Below are 20,378 nucleotides of genomic sequence, written 5' to 3' on the forward strand. Positions count from 1 at the left end.
TTTCTTGATTATTGAGAGCCCGAGAGACTGGAGAGATTTGTGACTGAGTGAGGCCGAGGGCCTAATTGTGAGATATTATATTATAGCACGTGAGTTGTCCGTGCGGGATATTATAGCACGTGAGTTTTCCATGCAGCACGTGAGTTGTCCGTGCGGATTCAGATATTGATACTATAGCACGTGAGTTGTCCGTGCAGATCCAGATATTGATACTATAGCATGTGAGTTCTCCGTGCAGCAAGTGAGTTGTCCATGCGGATTATAGCACTTGGGCTGTAGGAGCCCCTCCGGAGTCTGTACACCCTCAGTGAGCGCGGGTACCCATTGAGTGTGAGTGCTGAGGGCCGAGAGCCGAGTGGTTGAGATGTTGTGATGAGTTGAGTGACTGTTGCCTGAGAGGCTGTACTTGCTTTGCATTTGTTGTTGCACTTGGTTGCTATCTGTCATTGTTGTGAAATCTCTAAAGGATTTATATCCGGATTACATGAATTTGAACTGTATAAAATTGATTTGACTTAAACTGCCGGATTTGAAAGCATGTCTATTCTTTGTTAGAATTACTGAAAGTGAACTATAACTATGTAGCTCGTCACTATCTTCAGTTCTTTATTTATAATTGTTACTTACTGAGTTGGTTGTACCCATACTACACCATACACTTCGTGTGCAGATCCAGGTGTTCCCGGACATAGCGGGTGTTGATTCTTTCGCGCAGTTGATTTTCTGAAGATTTTGAGGTAGTTGCCGTATTTTGCAGACCTTGTCTCTTCTTCCCTATCTCTTTGTTTACTGTATTTGATCTTAGACTATTATAGACCATATTTCCAGACTTGTATTCATATTAGATGCTCATGTACTCAGTGACACCAGGTTTTGGAAGTGTTTGTATCGGAAATTGTGAGGTATTTTATTAAACTCAAATTATTATATTTTTCAAACTTTAAGAAATTTTGATTTATTGAAATTGTCGGCTTGCCTAGTATCGAGATAGGCGCCATCACGACATGTTAGGATTTTGGGTCGTGACACTTCAACTCCAATAGAATTGTGGACTGGGCGCAAGCCAAGTGTACGGCACATTCGGGTTTGGGGTTGTCCAGCACATGTGCTAAAAGGGAAAGCGGATAAATTGGAATCGAGGACAGAATTATGCATTTTTATTGGATATCCAAAAGGAACTAAATGCGATTTATTTTATTGTCCCAAAGAAAAGAAGGTAATTGTTACGACAAATGCCAGATTTTTAGAAGAGGACTATTTAATGAACCATATTCCTAGAAGTAAACTAGTTTTACAGGAATTAAGTAATTGAGTAACTAATGACTCATCTCTAGAACGTATCCCGGAAGACAGTATTGACATACCACTGCATTATCGTAGTGAGAGAAATGTCAATAGACAGCAGAATGCACAAGAGCAATTGCTTGACATCTCACTACCCCAAAGTAGTGGGAGTAATGTTGAGCATCCTCAGATTGTTGAGCAACCTAAGATTGTTGAGCAACCTGAAATTGTTTTGCAGCCTGCAATCCAGGAAGAAGTTATTGATATCCCAGCACCGCAAGGTGTGGAGGATAACATTGACACTTCAGTTCCGGAAAATGATGTTGTGATTCAACAACCACAAAATACTGCACCTGTAGTGACTAATCGTAGTGAGAGAATTATTAGAAAACCTCTCCGTTTTGCGCTCTTGGGAGAATCTTATAATAGAATCCGTGAAGAGCCTAACACAGGACCTATTAATTACGATGAAGCACTACAGGATACAGATGCTAATAAATGGGTTGCTGCTATGAAAGCTGAAATGGAGTCCATGTACTCCAATCAAGTATGAGATCTTGTAGAACCACCTACTGGAGTCAAACCCATTGGTTGTAGATAGATCTATAAGAAAAAGAGAAGAGTGGATGGAAAAGTGTAAACTTTTGAAGCTAGACTTATTGCAAAAGGGTTTATTCAAAAAGAAGGGATCGATTATGAGGAAACCTTTTCGCCAATAGCCATGCTTAAATCCATTAGGATTCTCTTATCCATTGCTGCTCATTACGATTTTGAGATTTGGTAAATGGATGTCAAGACGGCTTTTATTAATGGAAGTCTTGATGAGTGCATCTATATGGCACAACCAGTTGGTTTCATAAAAAGTGGCAATGAGCACATGTTGTATAAATTAAAGAAATCTATTTATGGATTGAAACAAGCTTCTATAGCATGGAATACTTGTTTTGATGCATCGATTAAAACCTTTGGTTTTGATCAATGTGAAAATGAGTCTTGTGTCTATAAGAAGTGGGACGGAGATAAAGTTACATTTTTTGATTTTGTACATAGATGATATTTTGCTCATAGGAAATAATGTAAGCATGTTGAATTCAGTAAAGGAATGGTTGTCCTCATATTTCGATATGAAAGACTTGGGACATGCGACACATATCCTTGGGATCAAGCTTATGCGAGATCGCAAGCGAAGGATATTAGGGTTATCCCAAGTACTTTATATTGACACTATTCTCACCAGGTTTAGCACGCAAGATTCCAAAAAAGGTTTTCTCCCTTTTAGACATGGAATCTCTCTGTCGAAAGATCAGTCCCCAAAAATGACTGATGAGATAGAAAAGATAAAGGCGGTCGCTTATGCTTCAGCTGTTGTGAGTCTCGTGTATGTTATGCTATGTACTAGACCTGATATCTGCTTTGTTGTTGGCATGGTTAGTAGATTTCAGTCTACCCTGAACAAGAACACTGGACTGTCGTTAAACATATAATCAAGTACTTGAAAAGGACTAGGGATCATATGTTGGTTTATCACTCAGGTGATCTTGCACCCATTGGCTATACTGATTCAGATTTCCAATCAGATAGAGATTCTAGAAAATCTACCTCAGGATATGTTTTTACCTTAGGAGGTGGAGCCATAAGTTGGAGGAGCATCAAGCAATCATATGTTATTGATTCCACCATGGAAGCTGAATATGTGGCTGCATCTGAGGCGGCTAAAGAGGTTGTTTGGCTCGGAAACTTTCTAAAAGAGCTTAATTTAGTTCCTTCGGTTCAAGCACCGATTGTACTTTATTGTGAGAATAGTGGTGCAATTGCAAATTCGAAGGAACCAAGAAGCCATAAAAGAAGTAAGCATATTGAGCGTAAATATCACTTAATTCGGGACATAACTCAGAGAGGTGATGCAAGAGTGTTGAAGATTGCGTCAGAGGACAATTTGGCAGACCCGTTTACAAAGATCTTGCCACAGAAGATTTTTGACAAGCATGTAGAAGGAATGGGTATTAGAGTAGTAGACGCATGGTTATGAGTCTAAGTGGGAGATTATTGGGATATACTGTTAACCATGTGGTTTAGACATAGTATTTTGTTTAATTCTTTATGGAACAATTATTCATTTAATTTATTCAATTCAATAAAGTACCTTTTTAAATAGATCATTTGTTACATGTGTGTCCTTTTAGTTATGTAGTACACAATTTAGTGTATGGAGTCTTAGCTCATGCACATAAGATTAAATTGTCGGTTCACATAATTAATAAACTATGTTCAGAATCAAAGATATTATTGGACAAAATATCTTGATGATTGTAGCACAAGATTATAGTATAATTTATCTTGATTATGGGAGTGGTTTTACTCCAACTTCTTGTGCTAGTATACTTAGTGTATATTAAACGGACCAAGTAGAGAAAAGATATTTTTGTACTGAATATATATAAAACATTTTCTCTAATTCATTAAAATGAGCTTATACTCCTAATCTTGATATAATTATTATGATCAATGTGATTTGTTTATTGTTTTGATTTATCAAAAGGTACAACTCTATTCAGAGTTAGTGTATGCCTAATAGATTAGACAATAACGAATAACATTTGTGAAATAATAATTAGTTGATAGAATCCATGACTCGATTTTGAGTTTGATGATACCTCTTTTATGTAAGCTTATAAGTTTTCATGTGAAAACTCGACCAGTGAATTTTATATCCGTCACATGAAATAGTTTAAGCAGAATTATAAAGGATTTAATTAGTTGATTAAATTAAATTTTCAGTGATTTAATTTAATTAGCTGGTATTTGGGATCATAACATGGGGAGTTAAAATAAGTGTTAGTGAATTGTTAAAATTCATATTGAGGAGATCAATTACAGTTTTTTAGTGGAATAAACTGTAATTAATTATAGTAAGAATTAATTCATGCAAAATTTCAAATTAATACTATAATTAGTAGCCTCTTATTATTTTTGTGGTCCCTGCTATGCCTAGTAAAAATCTGGACTGACTTGGGTAAAAAGTGACTTGGGAGAAAAGTCATCCACTAGAGTTAGAGTAGGATTCTACTTGTGTACGTAGAATCCTACACGCTTTTTAGAGCCTTATTTTGGCTGAAAACGTGTCTACTTAAGGAAGTCAATTTTCACCCAATAACTCACCTTTTAGAGTTGTATTGTTCTTGCCCACTCAAAGCATATTCGTCCAAGGTATTACCAGGATCATAGCAGAAGACTGCAGCCCTGGATTCTTGCTGTGTGGAGAACCTTTGCGACGATTTCAAGAGGTTAGTGGTTTCTAATCTCGTAATTGTATCATTGTCTAGTTTACATGTATTTGATGCCTGAATTGTATGCTTGCTTCCGCTGCGCATGTTCTAACAATTACAATATTGACGTGGGACTCAAGTTCAATACCTTGCAATAGAACATCCTTAATGATTTTGAGATTACGGCAGATGTAAAAATATTAGTTTATCTAAATTTGAGTATTTCCTCCAATATTGTAAAATTAAACTTGAAGTATATATGTATTCACCAGCTTTACCCCTATTTGTTTAGCCTCCAACTCTCCAAACCTTTCTGTGCTAGCCATTGATTATCATTGTGACTTATTATCTTCTTAGATAGTTTTCGAATATATAAATTTTATTTAAAAAATTTAAAAAATAAATATTCAAATACACTGTCAAAATTAGAAAATTTAAATCTTCGAAAAGCAAAATATCACACAAATTGGAACATAAGAGGTAAAACACTATCTACTAATCAACCAAGTATACTGTTTACCCTCAAAATCGGATAACAATTGAATTTGTTAGTGGTTTAAAGGATATGCAGATTAACTTGATATAAAGTGATAAATTAGATTGCAATTGAAATAAATAGCGATAAATTAACTGCAAAGCACACGAATTGGGTGATTTCAGCTTAGGAAAATAAGTTACTCTTGAGTTGAATGCACTTTTATTGACACAAAGATATCAAAGAGTAAGAACTTAGAGAATGTATTGCTTATCAGTATATGTTATAATGTCTCTAATGAATTGTCAAGTCCCCTTTATATATTAGGGGAGATCTACCTTTTAAGGTATTATTTTATTGTTTCTATAAAAGACAAAAGTCCTTGATTTGCTTACCGTTGGTTCCCTTTGTGAGTCGTTCCGTGATTTCTGCCATAATGACTGGTTAATGGCGAGAATTACGGACTCATGTCGGATGAGTTGGCAAAACTTTCTTCGAGACCGTTGAAAAGAGGACTGGTTAAGCCTTCGGTAAACTCGAGGGCAAATGTGATGGTTTCGATGGCTAATTTTGACAATGCTTTGGGTTCGATCTTAATTACCATGTTTCGGTCTTTGGCCGATCATGTGGAGCGTTAGATCGATCTTCGAACTCGACTTTACCCGATTATAGATATTTTGATACTGGCCTAATCAGAGAGTTCGGAAGCTCGATCAAATATCGAACTCGATTTTACCCGATAGCCCCTGCTTGTCCGCTGTCCAAGTCTATAAAGTATAAAACTCAAAACTGTCCATGATTGCTGTTATCATTTTCTAAGATTTGTTGTCTAAAGTATATAAAGGATTCAAGGAAAAGTACAACTTTACATCGAAGCTTCTGGAACAAAGCTACTACATTTCAAATTGAAAAATGAAGTGTGAGCATGGGGTACCTTCTAAATTGGATTTTTCATCTGCCTCGTGTCCAAAAATTTCGAGGAAAATTAATGTGAAGTACTAAGTATTATCTATAAAATAGACAGCGCATACTTAATTTTAATAACTACATAAACTTTATAAAATACTCCGCCGAACAGTACAAGAAACCTCAAACCATACACGAGTCACTCGAATACTTTATTTTTCACTGTAGAAAAAATCTTCTGAAATAATTTTAAAATAAGAACAGAATCAAAGCCAGACACGTAAACACTAAGTTGAGTTCCAAGGAATCATTAGCAATAAACACGTGTCCAGTAAACCCCACATAAGAATCAGAGGGAGTCAATATTTTTGTCCACCAAATCTGCAAAAAGAAAGATACTTTCACCAGAAAACCTTACCAACTATGAGACGCCACTTGTCCCTATTAGTACATCCTTCTTGTCCCACAGAAGACCGTATCAATTTTTTAATTTAATTATTAGTCCTCCATCCCATATAAATTACATTAAAAATAATTTTACAAATTTAAATAAATAAAAAAGTGGCCAAAATAAATAAAAAAGTGTTCAATACCTCAATTGAGACAGAGAAAATGTTCAATATCCTAAATTTACTGGCTTAACTAAATTAAATTCGCCTTCAATAAGGGTGATAAAATCTTTCATTAAGCTAATATTAAATTTTATGGACGTAAGTTATAGATAACGAATTCGAACCGTAAAAATAATTATTAATATTTATATTAAGAATAAACTGTTTATATCGTATTCTTTGGACTGCAGCTCTTATCCGAACATTACGTAAACACGAAATACTTCTCCCTTTTATTATAGACTTTGAGTAAAAGAATTTAAACCATCTCCCCAATATCAACAATTTTCCAAAAAGATCATCTTTTCGCCACCTATTCCTTCCTCCTTCATCCGAACCGCCCACGTGTATAGGTAGCCGTCCGACTCATCATTGTGTTCTGGTCCTTCGAACTAAACCGGCCGCTTTTCAACTTCACGTGGCAACAATCGATCATCATATACATCATCCGACGGTTAATATTTATCGTGGTCCCAAATAGTTGTTTATAATTCAACTCTCCACCCTTTGTTTTTGGAACTAATTGATTATGCGAATATCTACCATAATCTTCGTAATGCAGTTAACAGTCTTCACATAATGATTGATGATAACCTTAAAGAACCGTCGCCGGCAGCCGAAAGAGGTTGTCGGCTAGCGGCGTTAATGGAGTCCGGTGGAATAGCAAAAGTAGATCTTAACGAGAAACAGCAAAATTTCGCTCGTCAAAAGAGATTGAATGTACGTCGATTGAAAAAATTGTCGGAAAATTTCCATGTCTATGCCGCTGATTACAGGTATTATAAGAGGAAAAAACCTGAAAATAATAGCGTAACTGATGGTGTAATTACTGTTGATCAAGTTCAACTGGGGACTACTTCCAGTGAAGTGAAAACAGTGAGAGAGAGCTTGCAACGTGTCACGTGCGGGTCACATGGGTTGATATCGTTGATCGGTCGAAGACGAGAAATGGAAGATGCAGTGACTGTGAAGCCGGGATTGTTGAGTAAAGGTAATAGAAAGTATGATTTTTTCGGAGTTTACGACGGCCATGGAGGGTCACGTGCAGCGCACGCCTGCCGTGAATGGCTGCACCGTTTGGTGATAGAGGAAATTGTAGAAGAAGAAGAAGATGATGAGAGTATTAATTGGGAGAAAGTAATGAGGGAGAGTTTTGTTAAAATGGACGAAGAGGTGGAGAAGAAAGGGGCGGAAATGGCGACAATGGGATCAACGGCTGTGGTAGCTATGGTGTCAGAGGAAGAAGTGATTGTTGCTAATTGTGGAGATTCAAGAGCTGTGCTTTCACGTGGTGGAGTAACAGTGCCTTTGTCTATTGACCATAAGGTATCTAATAAAACTTTGGACTCTTCAATTTTTTCAACTCAACTTCCCCACGCCTTAACTATTTGGAATAACTCTATCCTTAGAAATTCTAAGTTCGTTAAATCCTAGTCTTTATTTAGGTGCTTGGTTCTTTCGTCATCACTATGTTACTTTTGACAGATTTTCGTATCTCGTATCTGCTGTACTACTTTGTTTTCTCCCTTGTGTGATCTTTCTTTTTAATGGAAAATAAAGGGGTAATATTAACAAACGGAATTGGTTTAGTCACTACGCGGAATAAAGGAAAAATATATCGGTACTAACATTTAGCGTGGTTCACGCTATTTAAATCGAATTCACTGACTATACAATTTTCTCTCTTCTGTAACAGGAGTACTTTTTTCGATGTTTTAGGCTATTCAAATACTATAATTCACTAAAAATACAATTTTCTCTCTTCTAATATTTTTTAAGAAGATTTGGTTCCGAATATAGCCGAAAGTATTAACCAATTGATGAAAGACCAAAGCTGATTTCTTGTTATTAGTATTATTTTCTTTTTATTCTTGTTATTGTAAGTCCTCGGGATATGGTCTCTCGCAAGTCCTAACGACAAACCTGGCAACCTTTACATACCTTTTAATAACCTTAGATACGACAATTTGACAAGTGTATATTCATTGCTGCAACTCTAGAACATACACGCCAGTTGATGAATAAAAGATTACCATATGGATTATCCTCATGTAGAGGTAGGGGCATTCTGTTGAAAGTAGAAGCCGAAGAATTTTGTTGCTTTAATTTGATCAGGTTTATTAGACACGTTACTCTCGATTTTCTTTGCATTTTCACCTATTAAGTATTATTACTATGATCTTAACTGGCCAAAGGTATACAATATTATTGGATGTTCTTCATATTATTAAACGAACAATGAGTCACGATAGGGCTCAATTAACTTAAGTTGATACCCAACTTACTGGACATTATTTAAATTTGTAATTTGCTAGCCAGGTAGATTTAATTTTGAAGTGAATTCGTTTTTATTTATGAGTGGTTTTGTTGACTAACTTCTTGTACGCAGCCTAACAGACCCGATGAGCTGGATAGAATTGAAAAATCGGGTGGAAAAGTTATAAATTGGAATGGACATCGAGTCTTAGGAGTTCTTGCTACTTCAAGATCCATAGGTAGGTGGAATGCTAAGCTTATTGCCATATATATCAAATTTACATGCCTCTGATGTGGTGGAGTCGGTCCAACATTATTGTGCAGTAGATCTTCAATCCATAAGTTATAATGTCAAATTGATGCAGGTGATACCTACCTTAAACCATATGTGATACCAGATCCTGAAGTCAAGGTGAGCAAAAGGACTGATGCAGATGAGTTCTTAATACTTGCAAGTGATGGACTATGGGATGTCATTCCAAACGATGTTGCATGTGACATTACAAGAAGATGTTTGAATGGTCAAATGAAGAGGTGCTCCCGACAAAGCAAATCCCACAGTAAGACAGACGAGAAAGATGAGCAGACAAGTGAAGTCAAGAAAGAAAGTCTTGCCGCACAGGCAGCTTCCTTCCTTGCAGAATTAGCAATTGCTCGCGGTAGTGAAGATAACATCAGTGTAATTGTCATTGAATTGAACAGATCTGTATGTTCGACCAGTAAATAGAGATGGAAACAGCGTTTATGGCACTCCATTTGAAAATGTCCACCATCTTGCAGTATGACGGAATAACACTTTGTATAATTCTTCTGATTGTCTACTGCTACTGTAGCATTATTTGCGTTCCTTATTTAGTTGGTTTACAGTGGTGGCAAAATGGATTAAGAAAATAGTTATTTATCTATATTATCCACTTAAAGAGGTTGGATAATGAACTTTTTAAAAATGGGTCAAATATGAATAATTAATTGATTTAACTTTTACATTTGCAAAGACTTTTTAAATTTGAGAAATTAGAAATTCTTACAAAAGTGATCATATTCAAGAAGTCATGGCTAATATGGATATTCATGTTATTGTCGGTTAATTTATTACTAGAACATTCGTTGAGACTGCGGGAAGTAATGGCATCAAAGAAACCGGATGAACAATGTATAGGAGTGTTAAAAGATTTTCTTCAAACCGGACAAAACTGATCAAACGAGTTTCTTTTTTATAAATACATACCTTAGTATTTAGTCTATAATTGTATCTGAAAACAAGAATGAACTTCAACGTTATAAAACAAACAGAAAATATATCTAATCACTACATAGAAAGTACTAACATATGAAAATATACACTTATAAATTAAACAGCAGAAGTCCAAAACTTAAATAACCATATATATCCATCGGTTTAAACAAACTACGAGTTCCGCCTTTTTTTTGGTAATACCCTTTGCTACAAAAAATGTATTTCAAGTGACAAATTGTGACTTTGGTACTTACTGCTAAATGATCTTCATTCTATATGAACACTTCATTTCCCAACTGCATTAAATGAGACAATACTGAAAAAGAATGATTAATGCATTCAAATTCATTTCACAGTTATAGTTTTGATTTGTTTTATCTATGACAAATGAGACTTAAATACCATGGAATATGACTTTTCAAATTAAAGTACCAAAGATCAAACAAAGGCAAATACCAAAGAATATCAAGACATACTGAGACGGTTCAAAACAGTAAACATTGCTATACACATAGATAAATTAAAAATAAAAAAAATAGTGGCGTATAAGTTCGTTGAAATAACCGATAACCGAATCCTTGACCGCATTAGATAATTCACAACTAATTTATTCCATTTTAACAGTTTCCAAAGCAACATATACCATACCTAAGTTGTTAACTAATTGCTCCAGGCAACACCCAAGCGTAAGGGATCAGAGAGGCCTTGCCCGTAAAAGCACACTAAACAACATGCCTGCAGTCAGACCCCCAACTACGTAACTTGACTAGATAGCGAAGAACGTATTTATTCATATCTCAATATCAACTAAGAGACGAGTACCTAGTCCAACAAGTCAACAATAGATATAGCAGTACTAAAACTTGGCATATTACATGCTCATGTCTTCAATACCAATACCAGCTACACAGATAAATCGCCGCATCTACATCTCCTGCTGCTACTAGTGCGACAAGTCCCATCAGTCTACCGCTGATACCCTTGTGCAACTCCAGCAGCAAGGAAATGAAATGGGTAATAACTTCACAGAAAATGCAAAATAAGTTAAATCTTAACTCCTTCAGTAGGTGGGACATCACGGAGATAGCTCACCTCCCTCCTTACAAAGGAGGGCAACGCAAAGGCAGCTTCATGCATCTGTCAAAGGAATGATATATTGTGTCAGAGGAAAAAATGGCAGTTTTTATGGTTACTTTTCTGGGGCGAGGGGGGAGTATGGAGGGAGGATGAAAATGAATTCAGCCTTGGTCTTCAGATATTTGGAGACTAATTTCCAACAAAGCACCAAATGCAACAATGACATTCAGCAGCATGTTCAAATTTCTAAATTTAACTTTAATGTCAGTGCAAGCTCAAATGGAATTAACCAATATATACTATGCTCAGAGCATATTTTTCTATCTTAACCTTTGTCCTATATCTAAATGGTAACAGCATAACCCCTCTAACATTACCATAGACTGATTCCCGTGACAATCTACAAAAAGAGATTAAAAAGTACAGCAAGATCCAATAAGAAAATACACTAATATCTTTATCCCGAATCATTGTATAAGACACAAAGCCAAGTAAGTCTCAGTGCTTAGCGTACAACAAGTCAATCCAGCTTAGACAATTTGAAAGAAAAGATTTTGATGATTTCATGAGTAGCATAATCTGAAATTGCTTAATAGGAGAGAAGAAGTTACCTCAGAATTGTAAAATCTAAGCTCCCTCTGGTGCTGAAGAGCTCCCTCTAGTTTCTCAATAGGATTAACAGGGTGCTTAAAATCAACAGGTGGTCCCTTGGTCGAGCACAGAAGAAACCCAATAACACCACTGTATAATATATACAGCAAAAATCCTCAATAACCATTAAGTGAAAGCATGCTTAAAAATTTCCATCCTACTAGAGAAACAATTAAATAAAAGAAAAGGTAAAATTAGCTTGCAAATCTCTTGCTGTTAAATTCATGAATTACCTAGGATATGTAGGAACACTGGCCCATGCATAATGAACAGAACTAAATGTTTCACGGCAAATTGAGATCATATCCTGAATAAGATGTGTATGAAGCCACATGCTCTCTGCCATGTTGCAAAGTACACCGCCAGGTCTTAATGCCCTTGCTATCGTTGCAAAGAATGGTTTTTCCACAAGCTCTTGAGCCGGACCTAATGGAAGACATTGAGATCAATTAAACTAGAGCTTATTGGTTTGATTATTTCCAAATCCAAACAAGAGTATATTCTATAGAGTTGATTCATACACTGGCCAAAGACATCCAAGAAAAACAAGAAAATATCAAACAAAAGAACCACTGAACTGTCCAACAAAAGACGGTGATATCTACCCTAACATGCATAGAATTTTTCCATCCTTGCAAATCAGTGCACCATAGGCTCTATCTTCAATTTTCTAAACGAAAATTAACATGTACCTAATCAACAAGCACTGCCCCATTTTGGTCAGGGGATAAAAGACTACAACATATAGCTGCTAAAATTGACTCTTAAAAACGAAGGTATAGAACAATTAAGAAGATGAAACTGACATACCAACAGGATCTGATGAATCAACTATGATAGCATCATACTTCCCTTCAGGGGTATTCCGTAGAAACTCAACAGCTGTCAAAATCATTCAGAAAAGGATCACTGTCATATACAGCTGGACTAGATATAAAACTGACAAAACAGGGAATTAAAATTTCTGGAATGAAAATTAAAAAAGGCAGATATTCCCATCCATATGGAGGCAAAACATCATGTGCCAGAGGAATAATATGTTACTCTGGCCTTGTGCTATCTTTATCCCAGGCTTCTCAGCCTCCCAAGTATTCTCCCAAAAAACTAAAAACCAAATGGTAAGAGTAGGGAAATATATTGGAAGTGATGCCTTCCCAAGATTCATACTACTAAGATGATGTACATGAAGCGTCCATACCATCACCAACATGAAGATTGACACGAGGATCCTCAAAGCCAATAGCCAAGTAGGGGAAAAACTTTTTACTGACCTGCAACACAAGAAAATACAATATATGTTTTTAGACAACACTCAACAAAAACACTAACTTCATGTATGTTGCATCTGTTACTCACATCTATAACCATTTTATCAATCTCACAAATATCAATCAGCTCCACGGAGCTATGTCGAGAAATTTCCCTTAGAACTCCACCATCACCACCCCCAACAACCAGAACCTGCAATTATAGTCCAAATTGATTGGATACAGAACAATGAATGGTAAACCTTAGAAGGGAAAGAAATGGAAGCCAATAGTAAAATAATATCAAAGATAAACGGGCTTTCAACAGACATACGGTAAAAATAAAGATATATAATATACACATACTGAACGAGAAAATGATATTTCATAAATAGACTCCTCGTATCTTTATGTTTAGCTTTACATACAACAGTCAAAGAATAAAACCAAATTATTAACATTACCAAAAGAGTTGAAGAAAAATAAAGAAGCTGCTGTCTATTAACTACTTTTCTCTCCCTTGTTACAAATGAGAAGCCCGCAGATGCTGCAAAGGACAAGCAACATTTTCAAACTATGCGTTCTGGTCAGTTCATTAAAAAAATCCACTACCAACTACATTAGAATTTTATCTAGAAACAGCCAGACGAAGATAACAAGCAGGTAGTGTCCCCATCCTCGCGATTATTTTCAAAATATACAGAAAACAGTAAAGAATCCACCAAAATGTGCACATATCAAATTCTCACCCACTTCAAACAGGTTTTCTGAATGAATAGTCCAAACACTCAGATGACTGACCTTGCCCTGTATATGCGCTTCAATTTAAAAAATTCTTTCAGTCAAATCAAATCTAAGACTAATTCCAACTTCAAAATGACAAGCAAGTGTTATCATCTTAGTAGAGTAATACTGCTTAATGAGGTGCATCAGGTTTTCAGATCCTATCCAGATGCACTTTCACTAAATGATTATTCAGATTCCTTCATGCCATTAGACCTATCAGGGGCTTTAATCTAACATCAGGTGACTCACATTTGTTGGTAAACCCACAATATTAAATTCATGAATAGGACATTGACAAAAGAAATTTGTGAGCATGACCTGCTTACTCTCCCTCTATAAGTAGCAACATAATCACATACCTGTCTTCCTACCAGCGCAAAGCCGCAAACATTAATAGTCCTTCTATGTGGAAAATGAATGTTACTATAGCAGACAAAGCACGATAAATGGGTTCAAAACAAAGAAACTCTTTTAAGTTAGTATTTCTATATAGTGCTATTGGGCTACATACAAATAGAAGAGGAAGAAGACTGAGTAGGGAACCCAAGGGTGTGGCCTAGTGGTCAATGAAGTGGGTTGAGAACCATGAGGTCTCAGGTTCAAATCACATTGAAGGCAAAAACACTATGTGATTTCTTCTCATCTGTCCAAACTTTGGGGAACAGAGTCACCTGATACTGTGTTGGTGGAAGGCGTCAGATATCCCGAGGAATTAGTCGAGGTGCGTGCAGGCAAGCTGACCCGACACTATGGTTATAAGAAGAAGAAAAAAGGCTGACTAGGAATTCCCCCTGAAGGGAGTAGTATGTAGAATTTCTCAGATTCCTTACACAATTAAACAGCTGCATGAAGTTTTATTTCTTCAACCAGAAAACTCTATATGACTCTAGAAAGCAACAAGACTTGGAAAGCCAACACCAGGTGAATCATCAAATTACCAAGAAAATGATTTATCAGTCCGCACATACAAACCTTGGAAGGTCGGGTGAAATGGGAATAGTGAAACATCCATGATGATCAAAATCCTTAAGAGGAAGTATCTGTTTGGTTCTATTACATAGTTAGTCATTTTTTTAGAGTTAATACCCTAAAATCCCCATAAACTATCATATTTTTGTCAGTTTCCTACTTAAACTATTTGGTGTCCCCAAAACCCTCCTGAACTATATTGTCTTTCATATTAAAACCCTCTCATTGCATTTTTAGAGGTGCGTCTAGTACACGCTCCTAATAATCTAAAAACGTGTCATGCAGCACTACACGTGGATATTTAACTCAACCTAAAACCCGCCTAAACTATCACTTTTTTGTCAGTTACCTACTTAAACTATCCGATATCCCCAAAACCTCCCTGAACTATATTCCTCTATATATTAAAACCCCATGTTGAACTTTTAAAGGTGCGTCTGTCTAACTATATTAACTTATGGTTTGTACAAATTTTTTTATATAGTTTACTCATGATGTGTTACTCTCGAAAGATTAATTAATTCTAGGAGTTTTGACCGAAATAATATCTAATGTACTGTGTTAATTTTAGGTTTAATTGTGATTGTTCTTTATGCTAGACTCCAATTGAATAAGTCATTTTTATATTCACTTTATAGCATAGTAAAAATATAAATAAAGGCATATAGTGTTGCATTTTTTAAAAATAATCTTATATTTGAAATAAGGAAGAATGGTGAAAAAATGAGGATGAAAGATGGATATAACTAAAATAAGGAGAATATTTATTAAAAAAATAAATTTGAAAGAAGGTTAGGCTAATTAGCCATTATTTTCTGTCAGGTGGGCCATTTTGATGGCTTTTTTCAACTGTCATGCGCTCCCAAGCGAGTATTTACACAGGTTATGCCAGGTCAGCAACGAGAGGGTTTTAATATGAAGGACAATATAATTCGGGGGAGTTTGGGGGCACCGAATAGTTTAAGTAGGAAACTGACAAAAATGTGATAGTTTAAGGAGGTTTTAAGGTATTAACTCCTTTTTTACTGACAAATTGTGACTGTAACAGTAAGTATTGAGTATATATTAATCCAGGTCTTCAGCTTGACACACTCACAAACGCGCAAATACACTCACTCACAGATACAACAACAACAACAGCTCTGCATCAGTCCCAAACAAGTTGGATTGGCTCTATGAATCCTTACTTTTTCATTTAAGCTCAACTCATACTAGTTCAGTTCTTCAAGCAAATAAGATGCACTTCCCTTTCAGTACTTTTTTTCAGAATAGAAAGCAAATTCGCAAAACCCTTTTTGATCATTGAGTGTGCACAAAGGGAAAGAATCTGAACACACTTACATTCCTAGGAGATTTGATTGAACAAAGAGGAAGATGGGCTATCATCTCCTGATAGGCGCATTCATCTTTCTCAGTCAACTGAACAATGCCATCAAGCACTAGAACTTTCCCATATGATGCAGACTGCAAGAATGGATACAGAATTAAGGCAGATGCATAAAAGAGCTTGAAAGAAATTATATAACAAAAATTTAAAGCACAAAACTAGAATCTAGAGCTGAAGATGCTGAACCTCAAAAACCAAGACCTCCTGGAATTCTGACTTTCCCTTGAATAAAGTCTTCTCTACTTTCAGGGAATGTGCTTCTCCTGTGTAAAGACGCCGTCATACAACAATTATGATCAGTAAATATTCATGAAAAAGGATGTATGAGAAAGGACATTATCGAGTACTTTAATTTCCAATATGAGCCATATAATACTTGGAAAACGTAGTAAACCTTTACACATTAACTTGGGTTCAACCATGACAAAATTCCGAGGCCGCGAGAGTTCAGGAATTTGTTACCTAAGGCTCAAATGCTATCGTACTTCTACTTGAAGCATCATTTGTGCTACGTTAACAAACTGAATGTTATTACTTGACTCAAAGAAACAAGCACACAAGCCCAGCCAGTGACACTTAGATTTGACAATTTCGGTTGCAGTAGGGCACGAGTATCACCTCTTAAATATGCAAACAGTATAACCAACTAATGCAGGTGTATCTGACAGCAGTTCTTCTGCTTACAGGATGAAGCAAGAAGCCCTCTCACTGTCCCAATCATACAAAAGCATTATATTTTTGGACACATGACTGACTATGCTAAATCATTAACATCATCTAAAGCATCAACAAGTTTAATGAATGATTTCATGTTTTCATCCAAGTTTCTGGAAACTACTTCAACTTTTTCGTTTAACACTTCTAACAGAACATGCAAGTTAAAAAATAACTTCTAGTAACTGAGCACCATCCTGGACAAATTGTGTCCCCTAAAATACGATAAGAGGCAAATTAGGGTAAGGGGTGAGGACAAGAAAAAGAAACATTATTATATTAACCAATTAAATAATAAAAAAAAAAGGAGGCCAGCGAATTCTATTATGTGTACCAAGCACTACAAGCAAAGAAAATAAATGTTCTTTTCTTAAGGAAGATCAGCAATTATTAACAGCAAGAGAGAAATAACAACGGAGCAAAAGATAACCTGGCCACATTGGATTATTGAAATACAACACCCTCTCCTTTTCATCTGTAACAAATGGCACGAGAAGAACAACTATGTCATATAATTGTAAAAAAAATTCGATTAAACGAAGGCGATGGACAAAATAATTTTGATAATGACCAGAGGATGGCCGTGGAGGTTGAGAAAACCATCCGGAAACGACAGTGGAGTGGCAATTGGCTTCAAGCACAGGGTCATAAACCCTAGCCTTTAAGCAACAATTGGGAACAACAACAGCCTTATTTGATCCATTGGCATGAGCATTTTTACTCTCCTTCCCATCCATAATCTTCAGGTTGTCCAAACCTCTTCCTGCGTCGTGCTCCATAAATAATTATCTTATTAGGATCCAGTCTACAACTACCAGAGAGTATCCTGCATCAAAAAAATATAATAACAGTCAATGATCACGCAAAAAAAATGAACGAAAGAAAATGAATTAAAGGACAGAACAAGAATTCAGGTATAAAGATGATATCACAATTTGCAGAAACAGATTGAACTTCTCTTTTACTGGATATAGACATTCTAAATTAGTAGGTATAACAGAGGTTATCCAGGATTTCAACTTTATGGGCTCGGGATGCCACTGAACTCAACAACCATTTGAGTCACTGGGTTCAAAATTTACTATTTGTACATAAATAAGTAGACTTCTTAACAGAGACAGGATCCACAATTTAAGTTCTATAGGTTCAAATTGTTAGATTCCTAGCACTCAACCCTTTATATATGTAAAATTATAGGTTATATCTACTATTTGTTGCAACTTTAGTGAATTTTTACATCGTAAGACTTATACTTCGTGGCGGAAGTAATAGGTTCAGATGAACCCGGTAATGCAAGGCTCCCCCTCTGCTTCTTAACACACATACAATTTGAGCCAAAACTACTGAGTTCAGCCGAACTCCTAATTTCTATTGTGCATTCACCCCATAGTTATAAAGCATTTCGGTACAAGTGAAAAGAAATTGTACCAAATGAAAGCATACAGAGGATTCATACAACTAAGCCCAACAGTTTGGCATTGAGGCCTAATTGATGGATTAATTTTTGACAAAAGAAATAGCCGAAAAGATGAGAAGAGTGCCCACCTTAGGCAAGGACGGAACTCAATAGAAAAATTGAAATAACCGAAGAGCGGCTCGAACTATTACCAAGTAAGCAATCTCTGAAAAATACTCAGTATTGAAAACGCTGGTAGCTGCAAAACAAAATGAGGAAAACGAAAAGGAAAAAGTGGAATGAATAGTTTAAGTGAAAAAGCAAATGGAACTCAAATCAAAGTACTTAAAATACTTTCCAACTGGGAATCAGAATTTAAAGTAAAAAAGTGTCGACCAACCACCTAAACTAATGTGAAAACGTGTAAGAGACTCCATCTTTAAAGAAACATAATAAAAGCAGCGTTGGCTTTACGCAAAACAAAAATTTTAGCTAAATTTTCAAAAGGAAACAGTGAATTTTATTCCTTTCAAAAACCAATAAGTTGGGTAGAACGAAATACAGAAGAAATAACAAAGAACGTACCTGAAACGGATGTCTTTGAGTGTCAGTAGATCGCAAAAAACAAATGCAATCGCCTTGTTTAATGCGAGTCAACAATTCGATGAGCGGGAAAAAGGAATCCGAGATACAGAAAAGAATAGTATACTCAAATTTTAGAGTCTTCTCTTTCTCCCCTAGTTTTTTACATGAAAAAAGGTTTGGTTTGGACGAATGAATGGCGTTAACGCTTCCAAATTAGGTTTTCATAGCCACGTTTATGATTACGTATTTTCGTATACTATCGTACTACTGCCTCGCCAGTTTTGTGAGAGAGTGAAAATTGAAATTTCTCGAATTCTTCCCAATAAGTTGAATAAATTGCGGAGGGGTCCGCGGACAGTGCACAATTTCCATGATTACAAATTCTCTTTCCAGTCTCTATTTTTGTTATAAAAATATTCACAAACCATCATTTTGCACGAGAATGTAGCAATAATATTCAACTAGTGCAAACGTGTCAAAAGAAAAAGGCACTTTTTTAAGAAAAAAAATTAATAATTAAAATGAGTAGATACGTAAATCTGAGGAATTAAAGAACTTTCCACATATTTGGACAAAATAATTAAAAACTTACTTACTGATTGTGTACGTGATTGGTTAAAAATGGAGTGATGATCTTCCAATATTTTTTGAGCTGCTAAACGGCCACATTAATTTGGCCCAAATGTGGCCACACTCGTAAAAAGACTATCATAACCTTATTCAGTTTTGCAATGATTCCCCCAAATAATTTTCCCTCCAAAACACACTAATAAATACAGTAACTTATCTCTATTCCCAAAATACATTACTAAAATTGATACATGTGAATTTTCCATACATGTTAAGATGAAAAGTCACTATATACTTTGTGTATTTTATGTGTATAGCAAATCATACGGTTTATTTAATTAAAAAATAATTTTATGCTTTATTTAATAAAAAAGATACAATCTACACATCAACCGCCGATCACATCAACGGCAAAACAAACCTTTCATTTTTTTCTCCTTAAACTAAACATGAATTCAAACCATGAAACTTGGCAGTGCATAAAACATTAGTTTGTTTGAATATAATATTTATTGCACCACACTCATTTTAATATAATACAAATGAAAACTAAAAAATTATTTTAATAGAAACTTTGACTCTATTACTCATATCCAAAATATGATTTTTTTTTTTTATATATTTTTTAAAAAGAAAAATCAAATCTCAAATTCAAATAAGTCTTATCCTTTTATTTTTTTAAATTGGACCCCATTTTTAAAAAATCATCTTATGCGTTCTAACTTAAATTAATTGCTCTCAATTAAAATATTAATCATAAAAATTATTTTCTTATTTTTGTAAACACATTATATACAATATTGTAACAACGTTCCTACTATTATTTTGTTTCTCTACAGTGTTTTCAAAAATTTAAAAACAAATTGTGAAATTGTAGAAAACGAATCAGGTGATTAATGAATAACTATTAAAATAAGAATCTTAGTTTTTAAAAGCCTTCAAAAGCTATTTACTATAAAAA

The 20,378-nt window shown here is 35.3% G+C and overlaps 2 protein-coding genes across 6 annotated transcripts; one reads left to right on the forward strand and one right to left on the reverse strand.

Moving 5' to 3' along the window:
* Positions 1 to 6,903: 6,903 nt before the first annotated feature.
* On the forward strand, positions 6,904 to 9,617 carry LOC107770314 (protein phosphatase 2C 51). Its single transcript, XM_016589605.2, has 3 exons — positions 6,904 to 7,868; positions 8,932 to 9,037; positions 9,164 to 9,617. The coding sequence occupies exons 1-3, from the start codon at positions 7,122 to 7,124 to the stop codon at positions 9,523 to 9,525; spliced, it is 1,215 nt and encodes a 404-aa protein (XP_016445091.1). The 5' UTR covers positions 6,904 to 7,121; the 3' UTR covers positions 9,526 to 9,617.
* Positions 9,618 to 10,523: 906 nt separating this feature from the next.
* LOC107770315 (spermine synthase) lies at positions 10,524 to 19,221 on the reverse strand. Of its 5 annotated transcripts, none has more exons than XM_016589606.2 (12): positions 18,848 to 19,221; positions 18,412 to 18,521; positions 17,438 to 17,692; positions 17,297 to 17,341; positions 16,339 to 16,415; positions 16,107 to 16,229; positions 13,120 to 13,224; positions 12,962 to 13,034; positions 12,574 to 12,645; positions 11,997 to 12,189; positions 11,724 to 11,853; positions 10,524 to 11,172 (listed from the first exon to the last, which is right to left on the reverse strand). In XM_016589606.2, exons 3-12 carry the CDS (start codon positions 17,643 to 17,645, stop codon positions 11,080 to 11,082), a joined length of 1,119 nt encoding a protein of 372 aa, XP_016445092.1. In that variant the 5' UTR covers positions 17,646 to 17,692; positions 18,412 to 18,521; positions 18,848 to 19,221; the 3' UTR covers positions 10,524 to 11,079.
* Between the last annotated feature and the right edge of the window lie 1,157 nt (positions 19,222 to 20,378).

Source organism: Nicotiana tabacum, chromosome 4 (assembly GCF_000715075.1).
Source record: "Nicotiana tabacum cultivar K326 chromosome 4, ASM71507v2, whole genome shotgun sequence".
Classification (NCBI taxonomy): domain Eukaryota; kingdom Viridiplantae; phylum Streptophyta; class Magnoliopsida; order Solanales; family Solanaceae; genus Nicotiana; species Nicotiana tabacum.

What these genes read in the sequence shown, in the direction of transcription:
- LOC107770314 (XM_016589605.2), top strand. Translation starts at nt 7,122, where the DNA reads ATGATTGATGATAACCTTAAAGAACCGTCGCCGGCAGCCGAAAGAGGT. An exon ending in CTTTGTCTATTGACCATAAG is followed by an intron (nt 7,869 to 8,931) that starts GTATCTAATAAA and finishes TCTTGTACGCAG; the next exon opens with CCTAACAGACCCGATGAGCT. An exon ending in TGCTACTTCAAGATCCATAG is followed by an intron (nt 9,038 to 9,163) that starts GTAGGTGGAATG and finishes AAATTGATGCAG; the next exon opens with GTGATACCTACCTTAAACCA.
- LOC107770315 (XM_016589606.2), bottom strand. Translation starts at nt 17,645, where the DNA reads ATGGAGCACGACGCAGGAAGAGGTTTGGACAACCTGAAGATTATGGAT. An exon ending in ACCTCCACGGCCATCCTCTG is followed by an intron (nt 17,342 to 17,437) that starts GTCATTATCAAA and finishes CATTTGTTACAG; the next exon opens with ATGAAAAGGAGAGGGTGTTG. An exon ending in CAATAATCCAATGTGGCCAG is followed by an intron (nt 16,416 to 17,296) that starts GTTATCTTTTGC and finishes GTCTTTACACAG; the next exon opens with GAGAAGCACATTCCCTGAAA.